The sequence below is a fragment of the Amia ocellicauda genome, chromosome 5, assembly GCF_036373705.1.
Source record: "Amia ocellicauda isolate fAmiCal2 chromosome 5, fAmiCal2.hap1, whole genome shotgun sequence".
NCBI lineage: Eukaryota > Metazoa > Chordata > Actinopteri > Amiiformes > Amiidae > Amia > Amia ocellicauda.
This window is the reverse complement of record NC_089854.1, coordinates 35,501,383-35,521,696: the sequence shown is the minus strand read 5'-3', so window position 1 is coordinate 35,521,696 and position 20,314 is coordinate 35,501,383. Positions and strand designations below refer to the sequence as shown.

The 20,314-nt window shown below is 39.1% G+C and overlaps 1 protein-coding gene across 1 annotated transcript in view; it reads left to right on the top strand.

The window, feature by feature from the left end:
• The window catches only part of kcnd2 (potassium voltage-gated channel, Shal-related subfamily, member 2), a 78,448-nt gene extending 58,190 nt beyond the window's left edge, over positions 1-20,258 (top strand). Inside the window, exons 3-6 of the mRNA XM_066704957.1 lie at positions 12,270-12,432; positions 16,274-16,369; positions 17,045-17,283; positions 17,859-20,258. Of these exons, the coding sequence (XP_066561054.1) occupies positions 12,270-12,432; positions 16,274-16,369; positions 17,045-17,283; positions 17,859-18,036 (676 nt within the window). The 3' untranslated portion in view covers positions 18,037-20,258. The remainder of the gene's footprint in view (positions 1-12,269; positions 12,433-16,273; positions 16,370-17,044; positions 17,284-17,858) is intronic.
• Positions 20,259-20,314: the final 56 nt, after the last annotated feature.

Below are 20,314 nucleotides of genomic sequence, written 5' to 3'. Positions count from 1 at the left end.
TAGCATGAACTTCTTTCTTGTTATTTTGTGATAATCAATTGTTATTGAGCATATCAGGTGGCACAACTGGTCATGGTCAGGTGGTGCATCCAGCATATTTATATTTTAAAACATAAATTTTTATTGCAACTGCAAACTTAAGTCATAAATATAGCTTTAACCTTTAAAGCTTTCTCCCTATGGGAAATTGGATGCTCAAAAACATAAGTGTCCGTTTCTAAGAAATTTAATAAAAGCCCCATAAATAAAGATTTTAAAGGGAAATGTAGTATGTCTTATGTATTTTAGAAAGTACAATGTTTCATATGTACTTTTATCCAGTTGTGGGAAATAAATTCAAAGTATGTTTTTTTAAATTAATATATGGTTGCGTTACCTAACATTTCTTGGGTGGTAAAATCTGAAATCTTATTAAAAAAATTATAAATGTCATCTTAAAAGCTCTAAAACAAACAAGAATACACAAAATACATTCTTGTGAACATAAACATGTATTTTACATCCATTTTGCTGTGCCTTTTTGTTTTTTAATTTTGAAAATCTTATATGGCATTGACCCATACACGGTGCTTGAGGATGATTTATTCTGTAATCATTTGCAAAAGTGTTTTATCCTCCTGGGGTGTACTCTGACTCGGGTGCATATCTCAGCGCATTCTGACCCACACATATCCAACCTGTGTCTGACTTCATGGTTTCTGTCTTATCCCACACAGTCATTAATTGTATAATGAGTTAGTATGTGATCAAGGTGGAAACATTATTGAAATTCCTGTGAAAATTAATATAAACATTTTTAATTTTTTAATTTGAGGATTTGATTTTTTTAAGATACTAGCCAGTCAGTGGAGGACCTGTGTTGTTGATCTTTGTTGGTGTTGGCCACTGGCAGAATGCAGGCAGGGAAGGGCAGATCTGTCTAACTCAGCCTGTCTGTCTTTATTATTAAAATCAATTATCTGGCTCCTTAAATCTTGCACACATAATAATGTAAGTGGGAAACAAGGTTAGAGGCAAAGCATATCCCCCGACTTGGCCCTTCACCGGTAAAGAATCATCCTTTCAAATATAGCCAAGCTTAGGAAAGACTAAAGCATTAACTTAACTGAGAACTGAAACGAAAGAAAGAAAATGAAAACGCTAATTGGACATATTAAACCCGACAACTAAAGATGATCCCTCCCTGTGTGTCACAGAGGGAATGCTACACGGGATTAAGCTCTGTATTTTTTTTTTTAAGAAATGCTGTAGAAAATCTCAAACAGTTGATGTGTTTTCCATTCACTGCACATTGCATATAAAATACTGTAGTACCATACTTTTTCAGTTATATTAGACTATTAAGTCTATTCTGTATTGTCATGTTGAATTATTTGTGTTAATCTTGCATCATATTTAAACCTCATTAACATTATTAATTGATTAGCACAATGCCTTACAAGTGCATAGAGGAAATGCAATGGAGAATAGACAGTGAGCACAGTGCAGTGTACTGAAGAAACATTCTGTGACGGAGCTGGACTCTCACAGAGGCTGGCCAGTGCACAGGACCGCAAGATCACACGTAGCAAGAGAAAGTAGAACACAAGGTTAAAAGTGCAGTACAGAAGGGATAGAATAGCAGAAGTGTGCCACAGAAAGTCTCTCGCAGATGCTCATTGCTGTGCAGAGCAGAGGAATCACCGGGACGCAGAACGCAGGGTTGAAGGAGCAGCACCGTATGGACTACTGCAGAAGCACTGAACAGGTTGCATGTCCCTCAGTCACAGGAGCTCCGCCAATGCACGGCACAGACTAAGCACATACAGAAAGTACAACAGAGTGTCAAATTAAAACACTGCCTCAAATTGTAAGAGCTCCTGCTGGGAGATTAGGCTGGAACCCTCAAATGAGCAGCGTACAATTTGATGGAGCACCGTCTGGGCTTGAAGACAGCCAGGACTGACTCTCCATGCTTTAATGAACCACTTCACTTGGCGTGTGCATCCGTGAAACCAGTATAAGTCTTCCCTACAGATGCCTTCGCTCAGCTATTGTCCCTGTAGACTTGTATTGTATTAATAGGTTGTGTGAAGTGTGTCTCTTAATGTATAAGAGATGTCTCTTGTGCAGTTTGGGGCGAGAGGACTGCAAGACGAAACTCAGTCTGCAGTGCAACAAAACATTTAACTTATTAAAGTAATTAAATGTAACAATCAACCCCCTTTCTCTCCATCTAAAAAACGTTTGGTCCAGGATGCGCTGTAACTGACTATAGTAGCTGATCATTATTGTGTTTTCATGCTGGTTAAAGGTAATGAAACTATTAAAAACTAATGTACATCCTGTGAAACTAGCATCACTGGCATTAAGTGTCATGAACCGATGCTGGTAACTGAAGAATTTTAAACTCTTGATAATTCTTTGAATGGGATGATATTTAATTATTCACAAGATGAGAGATATTGGAATGTTTGGAAATGCTGCTCTGTGATTGGCTGGTTTGTCATGTGATTTAGGCTATAATGAGAGAAGCAGATGCTGTGCCAGTGCACACTGCGGGCAGCACGTTTATGTCGTCCTCTCACCTGTGCCGATACAAGGGTTGCAGTGATGAGTCGACTCACAGAACTGCTGAAGATTCAGGATTGAGAGGGTTTATTCCGAAATAGACAAAATATATATCCAACCCACTTTTGATCAAATGAAATGCTGGAGAGAATATGCAGTAACATGACGGGACAAAATGGGGAGGATAGTGGGGAATGCAGACGTAAGTAGTTCAATAAGTTGTGTAGTGCTATGCCACGTTAAAGTGAGACAAAGACAAATTAAATACAAGGGTATAACCTATGGCAATGCTTGAGCATAAAAAGTGAAGGCAAGCTGCAGAAGAAGTCTAATACAGAAATGAGTCAGAGACTAATTAGCCACATTAAAGAAGCCTGTAAAATAGGATTAATTATTTAGGTTAAGAAGAATGTAATCAACACAATTTCAATCAGCTTGACTTAAACTTAATTATAACCATAGAGGCATATTAGCATATTTGTTTCCCCTAATATTTTTTAGTTTTATTTTGCATTCATTAACATTCACTTTTGTTTTAACTCTGTACCCAAGATATTCATTCACGCTCATGCATGATGTCAGATTCTTTACATTTTCACATCCATACATTTTTTTTTTAAATCTGTTGTGCTCAAATTGGGCTTTTAAATAAGTATGATATGCATGTTATATATATATATATATATATACAGTGAGGGAAAAAAGTATTTGATCCCCTGCTGATTTTGTACGTTTGCCCACTGACAAAGAAATGATCAGTCTATAATTTTAATGGTATGTGTATTTTAACAGTGAGAGACAGAATAACAACAAAAAATCAAGAAAAATGCATTTCAAAAAAGTTAAAAATTGATTTGCATGTTAACGAGGGAAATAAGTATTTGATCCCCTATCAATCAGCTAGATTTCTGGCTCCCAGGTGTATAAAAGACACCTGTCCACAGAAGCAATCAATCAATCAGATTCCAAACTCTCCACCATGGCCAAGACCAAAGAGCTGTCCAAGGATGTCAGGGACAAGATTGTAGACCTACACAAGGCTGGAATGGGCTACAAGACCATCGCCAAGCAGCTTGGTGAGAAGGTGACAACAGTTGGTGCGATTATTCGCAAATGGAAGAAACACAAAATAACTGTCAGTCTCCCTCGGTCTGGGGCTCCATGCAAGATCTCACCCCGTGGAGTTTCAATGATCATGAGAACGGTGAGGAATCAGCCCAGAACTACATGGGAGGATCTTGTTAATGATCTCAAGGCAGCTGGGACCATAGTCACCAAGAAAACAATTGGTAACACACTACGCCGTGAAGGACTGAAACCCTGCAGCGCCCGCAAGGTCCCCCTGCTCAAGAAAGCACATGTACAGGCCCGTCTGAAGTTTGCCAATGAACATCTGAATGATTCAGAGGAGAACTGGGTGAAAGTGTTGTGGTCAGATGAGACCTAAATCGAGCTCTTTGGCATCAACTCAACTTGCCGTGTTTGGAGGAGGAGGAATGCTGCCTATGACCCCAAGAACACCATCCCCACCATCAAACATGGAGGTGGAAACACTATGCTTTGGGGGTGTTTTTCTGCTAAGGGGACAGGACAACTGCATCGCATCAAAGGAATGATGGATGGGGCCATGTACTGTCAAATCTTGGGTGAGAACCTCCTTCCCTCAGCCAGGGCATTGAAAATGGGTCGTGGATGGGTATTCCAGCATGACAATGACCCAAAACACACAGCCAAGGCAACAAAGGAGTGGCTCAAGAAGAAGCACATTAAGGTCCTGGAGTGGCCTAGCCAGTCTCCAGACCTTAATCCCATAGAAAATCTGTGGAGGGAGCTGAAGGTTCGAGTTGCCAAACGTCAGCCTACCAACCTTAATGACTTGGAGAGGATCTGCAAAGAGGAGTGGGACAAAATCCCTCCTGAGATGTGTGCAAACCTGGTGGCCAACTACAAGAAACGTCTGACCTCTGTGATTGCCAACAATTGTTTTGCCACCAAGTACTAAGTGGAAGGGGTCAAATACTTATTTTACTCATTAACATGTAAATCAATGTATAACTTTTTTGAAATGCGTTTTTCTGGATTTTTTTGTTATTCTGTCTCTCACTGTTAAAATACACCTACCATTAAAATTATAGACTGATCATTTATTTGTCAGTGGGCAAATGTACAAAATCAGCAGGGGATCAAATACTTTTTTCCCTCACTGTATATATATATATATATAATTTGATGAAACATTGTCCTCATTATCATCTTCACAAAGTTTCTTTATATAAACTTTGGTCATCAGTGCCAAGCTCCATTAGTGGAAAATGTACAACTTTGCCACAAATTGTCATTGTACTTTACACCCTGAGGAATGCAAGATTTCCAGTTTTTGTTCTTTGAAATGTGAGAGTGACATGTGTCCTAACAGATCTGCACCAACACATTGATGTATCACCTTTTTGTACTGTTCTGTAGTAGTCTGTTGGTTCTTGATTTGAAAAATTATAATTTGATAACACAATGTCTGCGCAATATAAAACACCATGGAGGTCTGAATGATTAAGCTGTGCGCTGTGTCCTTATACAGAGTTCATAATTAGCAAAGAAACAATACTTGAATCCAGTAATAATTATTGTATGTCAGTGGTCTCTGATTATTCATGGTCATCTGGTAATCGCAATGAGATTAGATTTGCTCATTTATATGAAGTTATGAAGCATTGGTGTTTGGTGTCATTGACCTTTGGTTTTAGACTGTAGGCTTCCTTGTATTATGAGAAGAAAGGTAGCCAGGATCAGTTTTTCAGTTTAAAAGATATCTACTGGCATTCCTTTTCCTCCTTGTCAATGTCCCTTCATTGGAAGATCCCAGAGGCAGTTCACCCTGCTCTACTGAACTGCACAGGGCATTGACCATCAGCACCACAATTTTACACTGCCATTTCTTATCCTGATCAAATGCATTGGTTTGTTAACTGAAAGAGCTGAGGGCTTTATAAAATGCTCGTATTATTTGAAATCTAAATGTACTTACCTTAGCTATGTTCTGTTGAAGAAACCTTGGTGCTTAAAGGCTAAAAATAGTCTTCTGCCTGATTATATAATTTCCTTGGAGATTTGTGGGAATTGCTTGGACACAGGGATAGGCATTGAATTCTGACACTGTGCAGTGAAATTAGATTTATGATTGTTTCAACTTCTGGTTCAGAAAACGAAATTGATAAACCCACTGAGGCAAAACTGTATACTTGAACAAACGGCATGCCACACAGCAATCCCTGGGCCAGTTTCCATTTGTTCTAGGTTTGTACTTGTGTAATGTGAAAATAGCATCTCAAATAATAAAGAAACTATATTTCAATCATTTGGAATTAAACAAATCTATCAACACTTTGTTTCATTGTTAATTATTGTTATTTTAATTTACAGATGTTTTTTGTTTATTTGGTACTTTCCTGGATTTGTATTCATATCATTGTTTCAGTTATTTTTGCATGGGTGTGTCTTTTCTGCTTGTTTTAAAAAAATAGTTTCATTCTCAATAGGTCCCTCAGATGTACAAGTACAACTGTGTGTGTGTATTGCACTCCTTTGATCTTAAATACATTAATATTATATATACCACACGTAATACCGATATGCATATAGCCAATTACAAGAAAATTCTCATGTATTAAGTTAGAGGGGAAAAAAGGATTAATAATTCTGCAGAAACATCAACTAGTGGAACCTGCCAGAGCAGTGATCAACATTTTATCTCACAGCACAACCTTGCAGGTTTGTCAAGGGCAACAGACACTGAGAGAGGAAGAGTTTACAGTGTGCAGTGTATATACGTGTGCCACAGTGCACACGTTACTGTTTGAAGAGCTTATTAGTGCATGACATGACAGTACTGAATATACTTTCATGATTTGCCTTACTCTTGGGCTAGCTGTAGCTATTCCCCCATGTGCATAACAACCACTGGTACAGTTTTAATTTTAAAATTGTACTTTTACAGCACATTACAGCCAAGAACTCTGAATTCTCATACATGTTGTGCTGGAAGTTATCAACACCCCTGACCCCACAGCACTTCACATGGATATTATTTTGAACCTGTGCCTATACTCTCATTATACACAACATTTAACATGACTAAGAAAATAACTGCATTTGTTAATTACTGGTTTTTGTTGTTGTTTCTTAGTTTGCATTTCTTATTTGCACCTTAACACTTCTGGAACCTCACTCTTGAAAATGGTCTCAGGCTCAACATCTGTCTGTAACGAGAGGGCTACCCGATGTGTGACATTGATGTATTTTTTATAGAAAACTAGTGAAGGCAAATTATAACAATACTAATGACCTGCCATGTTTGTCCAACAACGCCAAATGGGAACTCCACAGTGCTTTACATACCTAATGGATGGGGATTCAAAATTAGAAGGAATTTATATGGAAACAAATTATTCAGTGAGATGTGAACATATCTATCATGCTGTACTAGCACAGTAAGAATCTAAAATGGTGGATGAAGAGCACAGCGCAGTACAGCGGAGAGAGATGACGCATCTTTAATGATTGTGAACTACAAGTCAGGTGGGAACTGTGACTCCCACTTTGGAGCAAAGCGTAGAAGTCCTGTAATGCAATTTAGAGAAAAATAGGAAGCAGCGGAAACAGCCCTGGGAATGGAATAGATGATAAAGCACAGCCCTCCTGGGCATTGTCAGGGCATTTACTGAGTCTCCCTGGGAAAGACAGACTGTCTCCAAGAAGATATGAATGTCATAGTGCCTATTGTTGAATTGTATAGTTTCTCCTTCCACTGTATTATTTTGAAGGGTCTATATTGGCTTCCTATGAAAATATTAAATTATTAAATACCACTGCCTTTTTATAAGGGACACCACAGGTTTTTGAAAAATAATATTGAAAAAATCATATTCTGGAGCTCAGTTTTTAATCGTAAACAGAAAATAAAAATAAGTCCCTCCACTGGTATCGAAAAGCCTTAAATTTCACACCTGGACAGTGTAAAATACCTTATGTCCCATTATGTACCTTAAAGGGGAACTCCACCAAAAATCCACAATTTCTCAGGTTATTCTATAACTGCGCACACGTGTTCTCCAAAGGGGAATCCCCGTGCATGTGCGTGTGCGTGTGCTGTAGCCGAAACAGCAGTCCCTCGAATAAAATAATAAAGTAAAATAATAGTGACAGTTCTGTAAATGACTACAAACTGATGGTTCTTTTGTAAAAATAGGATAATGAGGAAATCGAACATGCATAAAATGTTATTTTCTTAATGATTTTTGTGCATTTTCAGATTTTCCCCATTGACTTCCAACAAAGCAACCCCATGACCTCATGGCATATTTCTTGATCTCTGATTTCTGGTTCATAGAATGAGCTGGACATAAAAATCTCACTCCACAGAATATGTTTCTACTTATAGAATAACTTGAGAAATTATGGATTTTCGGTGGAGTTGGAGTCTTCAGAGCTGCAGAATTATATTGTATGCCTCTAACGACAGCTGACAGTTTTTACATAATGTGGTCTAAAGTTCACGTGAAGACCAACAGAAGAGAAGGCAATAAAGAGCGAGTCACGGATGCCATCCATCAGCCAGTTGGCCTCCTTTAACATAAACTTAAACTGAGCAAAGTATCAACATAAACTGTAGGATAGCATGACACCTAGTGGTCACAGGCTCATGCATCGTCAATAGCAGAACTTCCCAGCCACCTGCTGCAGCTCTAACATTGCTGATTGATGTGAAGGAAATTGCAGGTGCCATGTGATCTAGCAATTTGAATGAACTCACATCTCAGCACTAGCAATTAATTTTTACATCATTAACTTATGATCTGCATTATCACATGCATTAAGTGGGAAACATAAGTGTCTGTCTGAGATCTGTGGTGGAGGAGCAGTATGGTGATATTTTATGGTGCCCTGGGGAATGTGGAAACAGACCCAGAATGTTATGAAATAGTTGTCTATTGACATCAGAAAGACTTGTCCCAACACCCAGTCCCTAAGGCAGCTAAAACAGATTGTGACAGAAAAGTGTCAAAGCCTATGAAGACATTATGATAAAGCCAGTGGAATAAGCCATACTGTGGACTTCAAGTGTGAATTCCCGCAGGCCACTGTCTCCAATTAATGGTAATGGCTCAATATCCTGTATACAGAGTGGATACCTGTTTTATTAAATTGTTATAATGAAAAATGGCAGGTTTTCTCACTGATATTCCTTGACAAAAGAGTCTTACTGGCATGCTATGGTTTTATTCTGAAGCTAATGTTCCATGCTTTTATTAAGAGAGAAAAGGATTATTAAAGAACAAAAAATACAAAGTCATCTAGTATATACAATCTTTATATTAATTTAAGGGGCTATATTTGAAGGGGCTGTGTGTACGCTGTAAAATGTATCTCCTGAGCAAAGAAACAAATGGTATGGAGCAGTCTTACAAACTGTTTGGCTGAATGGTGTTATAATGGTTCCCAAAATGTTGTGTTATTAAAAATCCAGTACTTCACAGGTGCTATGTAAAGAGCTGTCAATAGATGCACCAGAGGTCTCCCAAATTGTCTCCCAAATAAATGTTGCACAGAGCATTATTTAAGGGCAGTAAAGCCACACTTTCTCTACCATAGTGCATCTACACCACTGTGCATGACCACATGGCAACTGCCCCACTGTGATTATCAGACTGAACCTAATTTGGGATTGTTGAGACGTGATTGCCATGCAAAACGAGCTGGGTTTGTGTGCACACAGCTTTTCACTGCTATTTGTCTTTATTTTTACTCTGCCTATGGACTGCATAAAGAAGAACATAAATAATCTTACATGTACATTATATTTAATAGATCTGTCACTTTATGTTTATTTTAGGTTTTCAAGACAAAAAAATAATAAGTGCATCGATTGCAGCCTCTGGTCTTCTACTGTTGTGTTCCTCGGGCAAGGGAGACAGACTCCACGGTGTTATGTATGGTTTAGGCAAGTAAACATTCAACTCGAGCTTAGGTCAAGTTCTCGTAGCGCACATGTCCACAGTTTTGCGCTGGTCTGCGCCACTCCAGCAATGGGATTGGGAAATTCTGGAGATCTGCGCATAATTCTCTGCGACCTTCTCTCTTGTTTTTTATGGTTAAGACAGGATCATACCCATCCTTTCTGTTACAGCGCCCTCTGGTGGACATAGTTGTGCAGTTAGAGGGAGATTGAGGCCGAGAACCATCAGCTCAGCCTCATTAAGCTGCTTTGGAGTAACCATGGCAACCTATTACCACTGGGGAATTCTACGCAGTGAACACAGCGATGAAGACCTAGCTATCCCTAGACCAAAACAAGAGTTTGACCTTCCCAAAGTATAACCCTATCCTACAAATCCCTTTGCTCTTTATTTCTGAAGAGTAGAAAGTGCCTTCTGAATATAGGTTACACCGCGATAGGATTTCAGGTTTGTAATCTGCGATTCCCAGATAGGGTCCAGTTAGAGGGCGGTGCATGCCTAAGGTGTGGACCTGAGGTTGTCCAGCCGTCCCAATGAAAGTGCAACCATAGACTGCTGTCTTATACTAGAAAGGTCACATGAGTCAACAGCAGCAGGGCTTCTCTTGTTCTTTCCCATGAGTGGAACATTGTGTGTGACTGGGAGCTTAATGAAGGGGCATCTTCTCTAAGTTATATCAACTATAACAATTATATCAGTTGTCAGAGAAGGTGGATAATCACCTGCACTCGAAATGGGCTAGGAAACTTGCTGGTACAGTAGGCCCTACATAACTGGCTCCAAGGTGAGACAGATTTTAAAATGGTTTATTGATATACAGAGTGCTTTAATTTTTTTTGATCTCACCAAGAGCTGTCTTTTTGTATTCACTGTGACACTGAGAGTTTTTCTGTCTCTTCCTCATGACAAGCTGCCACAATTTCACCAACTACTTAGCTCCTTTACTCCTTTACCACACAGACATGATTGTAGGAGCATCATCTTTTTTTTTTTACCCCATCCTGATAACATAATCATTAACTTGCTAACCATTCATACTTTGTGCTGAGATGCCAGTGTAATTGATGGCTTCTGTAAATGGAGATCCTAGCCGAGCCAAAGCTCCATTTGCAAAATGACTCTAATCTGATGGACACATTCTCAGTGTCAGCATGGCTATATTTAGCTCTTCTTTTTTAATTCTTGCATATAACCTCGCAGACTATTATAAATGTATGACTTCAAACTGGACATTGCTGGCAGTGACACTTGTGAAGTGAATTAGAATGCCTTTATTCATTAGGGACAAAAGAACACTAGTAATCTTCTCTAATTTAACAGATTACTAACTCATGTGACTCAAAACCTCATTGTCATTCTTTCTGCTGTCCTGCTGTGTGTTACAGAGGCGCTTACACTGGCTCGTATAGCATCATATTATTACAGAAAGTGGAAGTGGAAGGAATACTCCATGACAGTGACATTAAATTCACCCTCATCAGGGTTTAAATCCAAAAAGTAAAGTAACAACTCTCTGATATTGAAAATATATTTATTCTGCGTTTTGTTTATTGTACCAACAATAATAATCCCAGATTCTGAATTCCCAATCCTCTACCCTTGCTACTAAACTCCAAACTCAATTAATATATGTGTGTGTGTGTGTGTGTGTGTGTGTGTGTGTTTGTGTTTGTGTATGTAAAACTTTTTTATGTGAAAACATGCTTTTCCTATAGCGTATTTTATAATTTAAATTTGACTTAGTAATTTAAATGATGACTGAACAAAATGAAAGACTGCTAGTATCTTTATTCAAAGACGAACACTCGGCAAACACAATTGACTTTACACTGATACCTAACTGTGCCTTCCACCTATTATTGTTTATGTTCTAGTTATCTAATTAAATTGCCTCTGTACAGAGAAGCATTTCCATTGATATGCAGGAGGAAAGTGTATTATTGTATACAGCCTGCAGCTTTCATGGAAAATTGCATAGGTTCTGAAATAAATTAGGTTGCTGTCATATTTAATCAAAAACAACAAAGAGCAGTGTAAAATTACAAAGTGCAGAGTAAATTATATCGCCAAAAGGCTTTTCTTTTAACACACTAACCTTAAAAGAAAAACACAATTTCAGAGAAGGTCATATAGATTGGAGCGCACAGTAATATTTTAAAAGCATTCAAACTGAATGAAATGGTTTAATTTTAATATTTGAGCAGATATGCCTTTGAAAACTTTAGCCAGCACAGTCTAGCAATTAAAGTAAATTGGAAAGGCTGGGAATACGTGAGAGATGGGAAATATACCGTGGGGTGAGAGCAGATAAGATCATCCTTGTCTCTCTCAGCAGGCAAGGTTTACATGAAGCTTACACCTGGATGCTTCTCCTTTGTGGCCTCGCGCTGTCTGTTTTCACTACGTTTTTTCGCTGTCCAGCATCTTCTTGTGTTGCTTTTGTGAACTCTGTGAAGCACATTGGGATATCTTATTTTGTATGAATTGTGCTCTGTAAAGAAAAAGGAGGAGGGGGAGGAGGAGGACAATAAAGGTTGTCATTAAAAAAAATATATTTCTCTTACTGATCATTTTGACAATTTGTATCCTATTTGCACTGGCTAAGATTATAGGTATAAAAAATGTCTGGTTGCAGTGGAGGCCCAGGACTGGCTGAGAAGCCGCTTGGTTTTCCCAGTGTCTTTGACCATCTCTCTCCTTCTGTTACAGCTACGGCGACATGGTTCCCAAAACAATTGCAGGCAAGGTGTTTGGCTCGATCTGCTCTCTGAGTGGGGTGTTGGTCATTGCCCTTCCTGTTCCTGTCATCGTGTCCAACTTCAGCCGTATCTATCATCAGAATCAAAGAGCTGACAAGCGTAAAGCTCAGAAGGTACTTTTTTGCTCTTATTTATTTATTTTTAATAAGTATCACATTGTTGACCTTATTTTATTATTATGATGATTGTTTTATTTCTTAGCAGGTGCCCTTGCCCATGGTTGTCACAAAAAACACGTCTCAAAAGCATTACATCATACAGTAAATACAATTAGTATACAAAATACAATATTTGACAATATGCAGTGCACATCCTAGTTGATTTAAACTAAGAACAGGTGTAATATACAGAGCAGAGTTTTATTTTTGATGTGCTGAGGGGTTGAACAGGCAGCATACGTATCAATGTTACAGAAACAGTTAGAGTAAAGTGATTAAAAGTATGAGAAGAAGTTCATAAATATCAAAGCGGAGCAGCAGAAGGGAGCATATTAGTGCAATTACAGACTAGATTACAGTCAATTTCCCTCACTAAGCAACAGAATCAGATATTGTGAAGGTAAAGTGGTTTGATGGATATGCTACCAAACATCCATCACAATAACATTTGTAGAGCTCATATTTCAGTACTTCACTATTTTATTTATTCAGCCAATACCATTGCACATATTTGTATACCAGAAATCAAATCGTTTTCCAAAAAAAAAAAAAGACATGCATATGGAAAACCAATCAAACTGACTAAACAATTTAGACAGCGGTGAAGAATGGAAAAACAGAAGCGTAGCGCTGTGCTCAACTTGAGCTGAAAGTCACACAGATATTTTACGAAACAGGTAATACATAAACAGGGGTCTGAGATTACTTTCACACTGAACCAGTAGTAATGAGTTAATATCTTCAGATGAGGGCCTTTAAGTAAGCATGCAGTACTATTCATTTAAACTGCATATGTATTTACATATACATATAGAGTAGGTGTGCAGTGGGTGGTCTAATGGATAGGTCAACAGTTCATAGGCTAGGTCATGTTTGGACAGTGTATATATGCTTTCTGTTCTGTTCTGTGTTCTACACTACCCATGACCTGACTGGCACCCTTTAAGAAGGTATAAGCCAGTCTTGCATGTGACTGTAGGGAGTCTGACATGATTTAATGTTCTCCTGATGCTTTAGACAATATACACGCTTTGTGGAGAGCCGTTACGGGGAGGCTATTTTATTTTATTTTAAATGGGAATAAATACAGCTGTCTTTTAACAACTCAGATATTTGGGGGCATCTTGAAGAGCACCTCTTTTCTTTTGTTAAACTAAGTTTTGTCGAGTGGAGCACAACAGGAATGGAAACATGAGTATATTCAGATACTGGAATTTTTCTTTTTTTTGCCCAGAAAATTAGGTCATAGAATAAATTGCCAACCCAATTTTTGGATCAAACACACTGAGAACTTTTAAATTCAGCTTGATACTGTGAACAAATAATTAATGGTATAGAAATATAAAACTGAATGGTACTGAATGGTTCTCATAACATACTTGTCTGTTCCATTCTTACAACTGGATGTTAATGTGAAATTAAAATAGTAAGGTTTTCCCAATACTTGTGACAAATAAAATAAAATAAATAGTAACCTAGATATTGGTGGGTTAACTGTAGCAGGCACTATATTGAATCATAGCTGATTCACATATTTATTAATCATAGTTTGAATGAAGAATTCCTATTTTCCTCGACGCTTTAAACAGAAGTTCATCCAGGAAGCTTGGGGCCTTCCCTCAGAGGCCCCTAAAACATATTTCTAAACTATGCGATATCACATGATAATTCACAGATTGCTGTCTTAATTTAGAACAGTTAGTCCACACTTTACACAAGGGGCTCTCGATATATATATATATATATATATATATATATCATATATTCTTTCCAAATATCCAAGGACATAACTGCAAAACCAGTAGGGAAGTATTCCCAAAAACAACAGTCTGCTTTTCATGTTAACCAGCAAGAGACTCAGAAGAAATTAGGTCACTTAAATAAAGAAAGGTCAGAACATGGAAACATTATCTTGAATGCAGTAAAATATACATCTCTGTCAATGGCAATAGATCACAATGCTGCTTTAAAAATATAATAACTGTAACACAATGGGAAGTGCATTTAGATAAGGGCCACATGCCAAAGCCAGCTCTAAAGCCCTGCTGAACAATATTTCACACATAAACAACTATGAACAAAAAACACTTTATTAGAATTAAGGCTGTGTGCTGTTGGTTTGTTTGATTGCATTCGTATTTAGTATTTACCATACAGTAAATCCAGTCTTCTGACAAATGCAATCTTAGTATGCACTGGACAGTATATGTATACTCACAAAAGCAATATCCAGGGCTTGAGACAGCAGAAGGGGATCGGTGCTGACAGCCACCATCCCTGTAAAAATTTTAATTTTAAATTAAGTAGTTTGTATTTTCCCATAGCTGATGTTTTACTGAATGCATTGACTGCTTATAGAAGCAAGTGTGAATATTTGATTATCATCACATCTAGATAAGTATTTAATTAAGAACAGTTTGTTATTCACAGCTGGGGTATCAATACTTGGTTGCAAATCCTTTGCAGTCAATGACTGCCTGAAGTCTGGAACCCATAGACATCACCAGATGCTGGGTTTATTCCCTGGTGATGCTCTGCCAGGCCTGCTCTGCAGCTGTCTTTAGTTCCTGCTTGCTTGGGGTGTTTTGTTTCCTTTCAAATCCATTGTGGTGGCGTATAGAGCCAAAATGACTGTCCAAATATTTATGGACCTAACTGTATAACATCAGCCTTATCCTTCCCTGGGAGAGACCCATTATCAGTCCCTACAGTGGTACTGTACTGTACACTGCAGATAGCAGTGCAGGACGTGATAAAGAGAGTCTGAAGGAAAGTAGAGAACACAGCAAGCTAAATGGCGTCTGTTTCCCAAACAGAAAGCGAGACTCACTAGAATTCGGGTGGCGAAGAGCAGCAGTGCTAATGCCTATATGCAGAGCAAACAAAATGGCCTGCTGACCGATTCACTTGAACAGGTAATGACTGGTCCGGGCAGCATCTGTGGTCATGGGTACAGTCTGCTGGTGCATGCAACTTTGAAAGCGATGACGGGGTATATCTGCCCAGCTGTGACATCAGTGCGTCTGTGTTTGTCCCCGACGGCTTCAGAAGCCAGTTTGGGCAGAGAACTCATTCACGTCTCATGAAACCTGACAAGTTTCCACTTCTTAATTGCGCTGGCCTGAGGGTTATCTTCCTCCTGTGGTCTTCCTTTGGAGGAACCAGGTGACGTGAGCCACTATAACCGAGTACAGGCACTGCATGCTGCATCTCCCGGAGGAAGCTCTGCCAGGCCGTGGCTGTGGGGGAACTGTTCCTGCAACTATCATGAGTGCTTTTTTTTATCCCTCATGCATTGTTTACCCACCTTTGAGTGCCAGCCATGTTACACACAGTGAGCACCTGGTCTTTTGGAATGCTGTTATCTCCATGGCATCATCGTGAAACATTTGGATTTCATTACATACAGGAATGAGACGCTCAGAGCTGCATGACTCTGACCAGTGTTCTTCAAGTGGACTCATCTGGAAGGTTTCGCTGACTTTCATGGTTTAAATGAGGCTGCATCTTGTGTTTCATATGCACACAGTTGCACTCGCGCACACAATACAGTTGTCTTTTGGCGGCCACAATCACGTGGGTTCATAGTAACTTTACTGGGCCTTTCTCACATTAGCCAAGTTTCAGCCATGAATGATCCAGTCCAAACAATACAGTGTATATCATGCAGACAACAGCCCATATGGAGTGGTGGAGAAATTATGACATGAAATATTAGCTCCCCCACTGCAGCAGGGCTGTGATGTGCACCTAGCAGCACAGTATGACTTGAGATCTCTCTTCTATCTACTTCAAGGCCTCCAAAGAAGCAGGACAGGCCCTGGTTACCAAATCAAGCTCCTCCTTTGAAAGCCAGCATCACCACTTACTACACTGCCTGGAGAAAACAACGGTGAGTCCCTTCAAGAAGGTATCAGGGAATCAGAATCTGTTTTTTTGTTTTGCTTTGTTTGTTTTGGTCAGATCTGCTTGTGTTGCTTCATAACAGAGATCTCCAATCCTCCCTCAGGAGAAGGTTGTTCTTCTGTTGTTGTTATTATTATTATTAAATGAGTTGTCCAGGCAAACAAAACACTTCTCAGGAAACTGTTTTTAATCCAAAAGAATCACAGACTTCCTCACTGTCACATCGCAGATCGGCACATTTCCCCTTGGTGCTTGAAGCTGAATGAAATATAGTTAGTAAACAGAAACTAAATACAGTAATGAGAACATGACAGCAGAAACCGGAGTGGCCTGACCCCCCGCCCCCAACAGCTGCCTGCAGTTCGCAGGCTGTATCAACTCCACATACAGAGACACACGACACGTTTGTACAGGAAAAACAGCCTTCTGTAATACCAAATTCAATTTAGAGGAAAATATGTGATTCAAATTATAAGATATCTACAGTACTTAACTGTCACTACGGAGGACGTGCTAAGATCGCAAGCTTACGTACGCAAGTCAGGGAACAATACGGTTTCTACTTTTTCAGCCTGTGTATGCATGTTCTTCTCTAGCATGATGGCACGTTGGTGCTGGTAATCTTTCTAAGGAAGTTTAATGTCTATTTATTTATCATAAGAATCACGAGTTTGTGGACGAGCAGACGTACGAGATGAGCTGCATGGAGATCTCTGCGGTGAAGAAGCCGGGCTCTCGCTCGCCGTCCGTCTCCTCCCAGCCTGGCCTCAGCACCTGCTGCAGTCGGCGGAACAAAAAGTCGTTCCGCCTTCCCAACTCCAACATGGCGGGCAGCCGGCTGGGCAGCGTGCAGGAGCTCAGCACTATCCAGATCCTGGAGAGGCACCCGCTGTCCAACAGGTGAGTCACTCCCCATGGCACAACCATTCCTGGACCCCTGGATTCACTGTGCTTCTCGGTCTGCTGCCAGGCCCATCCATGTTTGTCTCATTAAACTCTCGTGAACCCAGTTATTTAAGCAGCCCAAGTGTTTAATTTTTCTCTCATGTAACCTCATATATTCTATAGAATTTAGTTTCACTGTTAACGGCATACACAACAGAGAAGGTTTTGCCTCTTACAGGTGTGATCATGTGATTGCACTTAATCCTGTTCTCACAGCTCAAGTTGCATTCACACATTGTCTTCTTACTAGGTAGTGCGAAGCGGCCTTGTGGGGTTTTGAAAGGGGGAACAGTCAAGCCTGAGGAATTTGTGGTTGGATTATGTGCGATATTAAATACCAAAACACGACGAGTCCATTAGACCTCTTTGCAACACATTGTACTTTTAAAAATGTGTCTCATCTTGCTGGAATCCGTCTGCCTCTGTGTCTGAGCCCGGTGTCTGTACAGTGCTTTGGCTACAGAGATCTGTTTCAAATGCATAAACAATCTAACTCTGGTTTCTTTCCTGTGTGTGCTTTCTTTCTGAAGTCGATCCAGTTTGAATGCGAAGATCGAGGAAGCCGTGCAGCTAAACTGTGAGCAGCCGTACATCACGGCCGCAGTGGTCAGCATGTCATCTCCCCCAGTACCATCGCACGACAGGGGCAATTCAACAGGCACCTACGACTACCCACAAAGCAACATAGTGAAAGTGTCGGCCTTATAAGCTCTGCTCCTTGCCATAGACGTATGCTGTTACCTGCAGTAGGATGGCTCTGTGCTTGGCCTTCATGCTGCTGTGTGATAGTCTTAGCTAGACTCCTGTTTTGAGGGAATCGAACATTTAGCTATATGTGCGTTTAATCTTCAGTAGGGCTGAGAGTTCTGACCTATTCAATGAAAAAATACCAATATGCCTCCTGGCAGAGCTTCTCTTAAGATTTGAGTCTAGTGAGCACAATCATGTCTTTAAATATTGTGTCAATATCTGTTCAGAAAGTGGAAGGATGAAGAAGAGTCTGGACAAAAGGTATAAACATTTATTTATTTATTTATTTATTTATTTATTATAATCAATAATAATGTTTAAAGTAAGGACTGTAGATATTTTAAAATGAGGAGTGAAGGTGTTACATGTGTAAATGATGCTAATGGAGATCCATGTGCATGTACGCTAGGTACACTATCTACCGATGCAATATTACTGTAAACTTTTTTCCCAGAAGGCACAACACTAATGGTCTGTGCACACACACACACACACACACACACACACACACACACACGTATATTATATAACTTACTTTTTTTTGTCGTGTGGACTTTTGAATACAGGCAAAATTGGTTTAGCTGAAAGTGTTGGACCATTGTGATGCCATCTGGGACATCTGTAAACTGTATGTACTTTCTGAATTGTTGTGTGAGAGAACTTACTGAGATCTTGCATGAACCTTCCTGTTTAAAGCAGGTGAATTCCATGGTTTCTGTTTGTAATACCTTTATAGCCTTGAGGTGTTTGTCCCATATCAAACTTAAAACTTTTTGAACCTCAAAAACTTTTAATTTCTCCTTCTATTTCTAATGTTTATTGTCATAAAATGGTGTCTGTGTGATGGCAGCACTGCGTGAAGACGCCACATGGGAGGTCCAGTCAGCCACCAGAGCGATGTTGCCACGTACCCTTTAACAAATGAGCAGGAAGGAGTGTCAGCAAAACTCTTGTAAATGTACCTATGAAGTGCCAAAATGGTTTCCAGATAGACCTCTAGCTTAGAGAGGTTGTCCTTATTCCATCATCTTACGTAAAGAGAGTTGTTGAGCAAGAGGCAGGGTCTTGGTCTTCAGCCAGATTCCAGGTCTGAAAAGGCTGCCCCTTGTAGGTGTATTGTGACCTTGTAGAATAGCAGTAGTGTAGAGTATGAGTAGAGTACGAGTAGAGTAGAGAAAACTCTGAGAGGCCTAGGATTGATGCAAACTCCTGTTCAGGGACCACAGGCACAGCTGCTACAGTGTGGGGTTTGGTCGCTATATTGGATGGATTGGATGAATCGAACAATATCTATTAATAACAATGGACTAAAACAGTAAAATATGGAGTGCCCAGAGTTTGAGATATTGTTCTTTAGCCTCACAATATTCTTAGAAATTATGTTTTTTTTACAGCTTTTTGAAAGGTGAACGACAACAGCAATATACAACAGCATCTAAATGCAACCCACTTAAATGCCTTGGCCCAAACATTTTACACATTTAAATAACATTGATGATATTTCCATATTTCCAACTGCCTAATCAAACTTATGCAACACGTTTTTCTAAGGATTTTCTTTGTATGAAAATATAAATAAAAATAAAATACAGAACTATTTTTAAAAAATAACTAATTGCATTTAGATCATACAGAAAAGATAGGTTTCCGTTTGTGAAATTATTGTTGCTGACGGTGTAAAGTGCAGATGTACCAGTACTGTAAAATAATTGATGTTCTTCTGTGACATATATGTGTATCTGAGTTAGTTGTCTTTAATTCTTTTTTATTGAAGTTTGAAGTATTGAATTTTAGTTAGCATCTTACTCCGAAATATTCTACAAGTTCAATAGTTTTCAGTGAAACTAAAATGAAACAATGCATGCGATTATTGAATTTGGCTTTGTTGTGAGATTAAAGGAGCTGTAAGGGTCATTCTTTTTTCTTTTGGATGTTTTGTGGAGACATGCAGGACTGTTTTCAGGAAGGCTTAACTTGTAAATGAAATCATGTACATGCAAACATTTACATTTCTTACAAATTATGCTCTTGAAAAAAATGTACAAAATAATGAGCAAACTAAAATAAAATCATGCAGTCGGGTTCGGGTGCATTAGCCAATTAAATCACTGTCCTTATTAAACTGCTGGTGAAAAAAATCACACAGTTGTATTGTCTTATGTTAACGTGAGATCATGGAAGTGCAGGTGAGCTTTATAATGCGGATCTAATCTGGTTTCTCTGGCCTGAGTTTGTA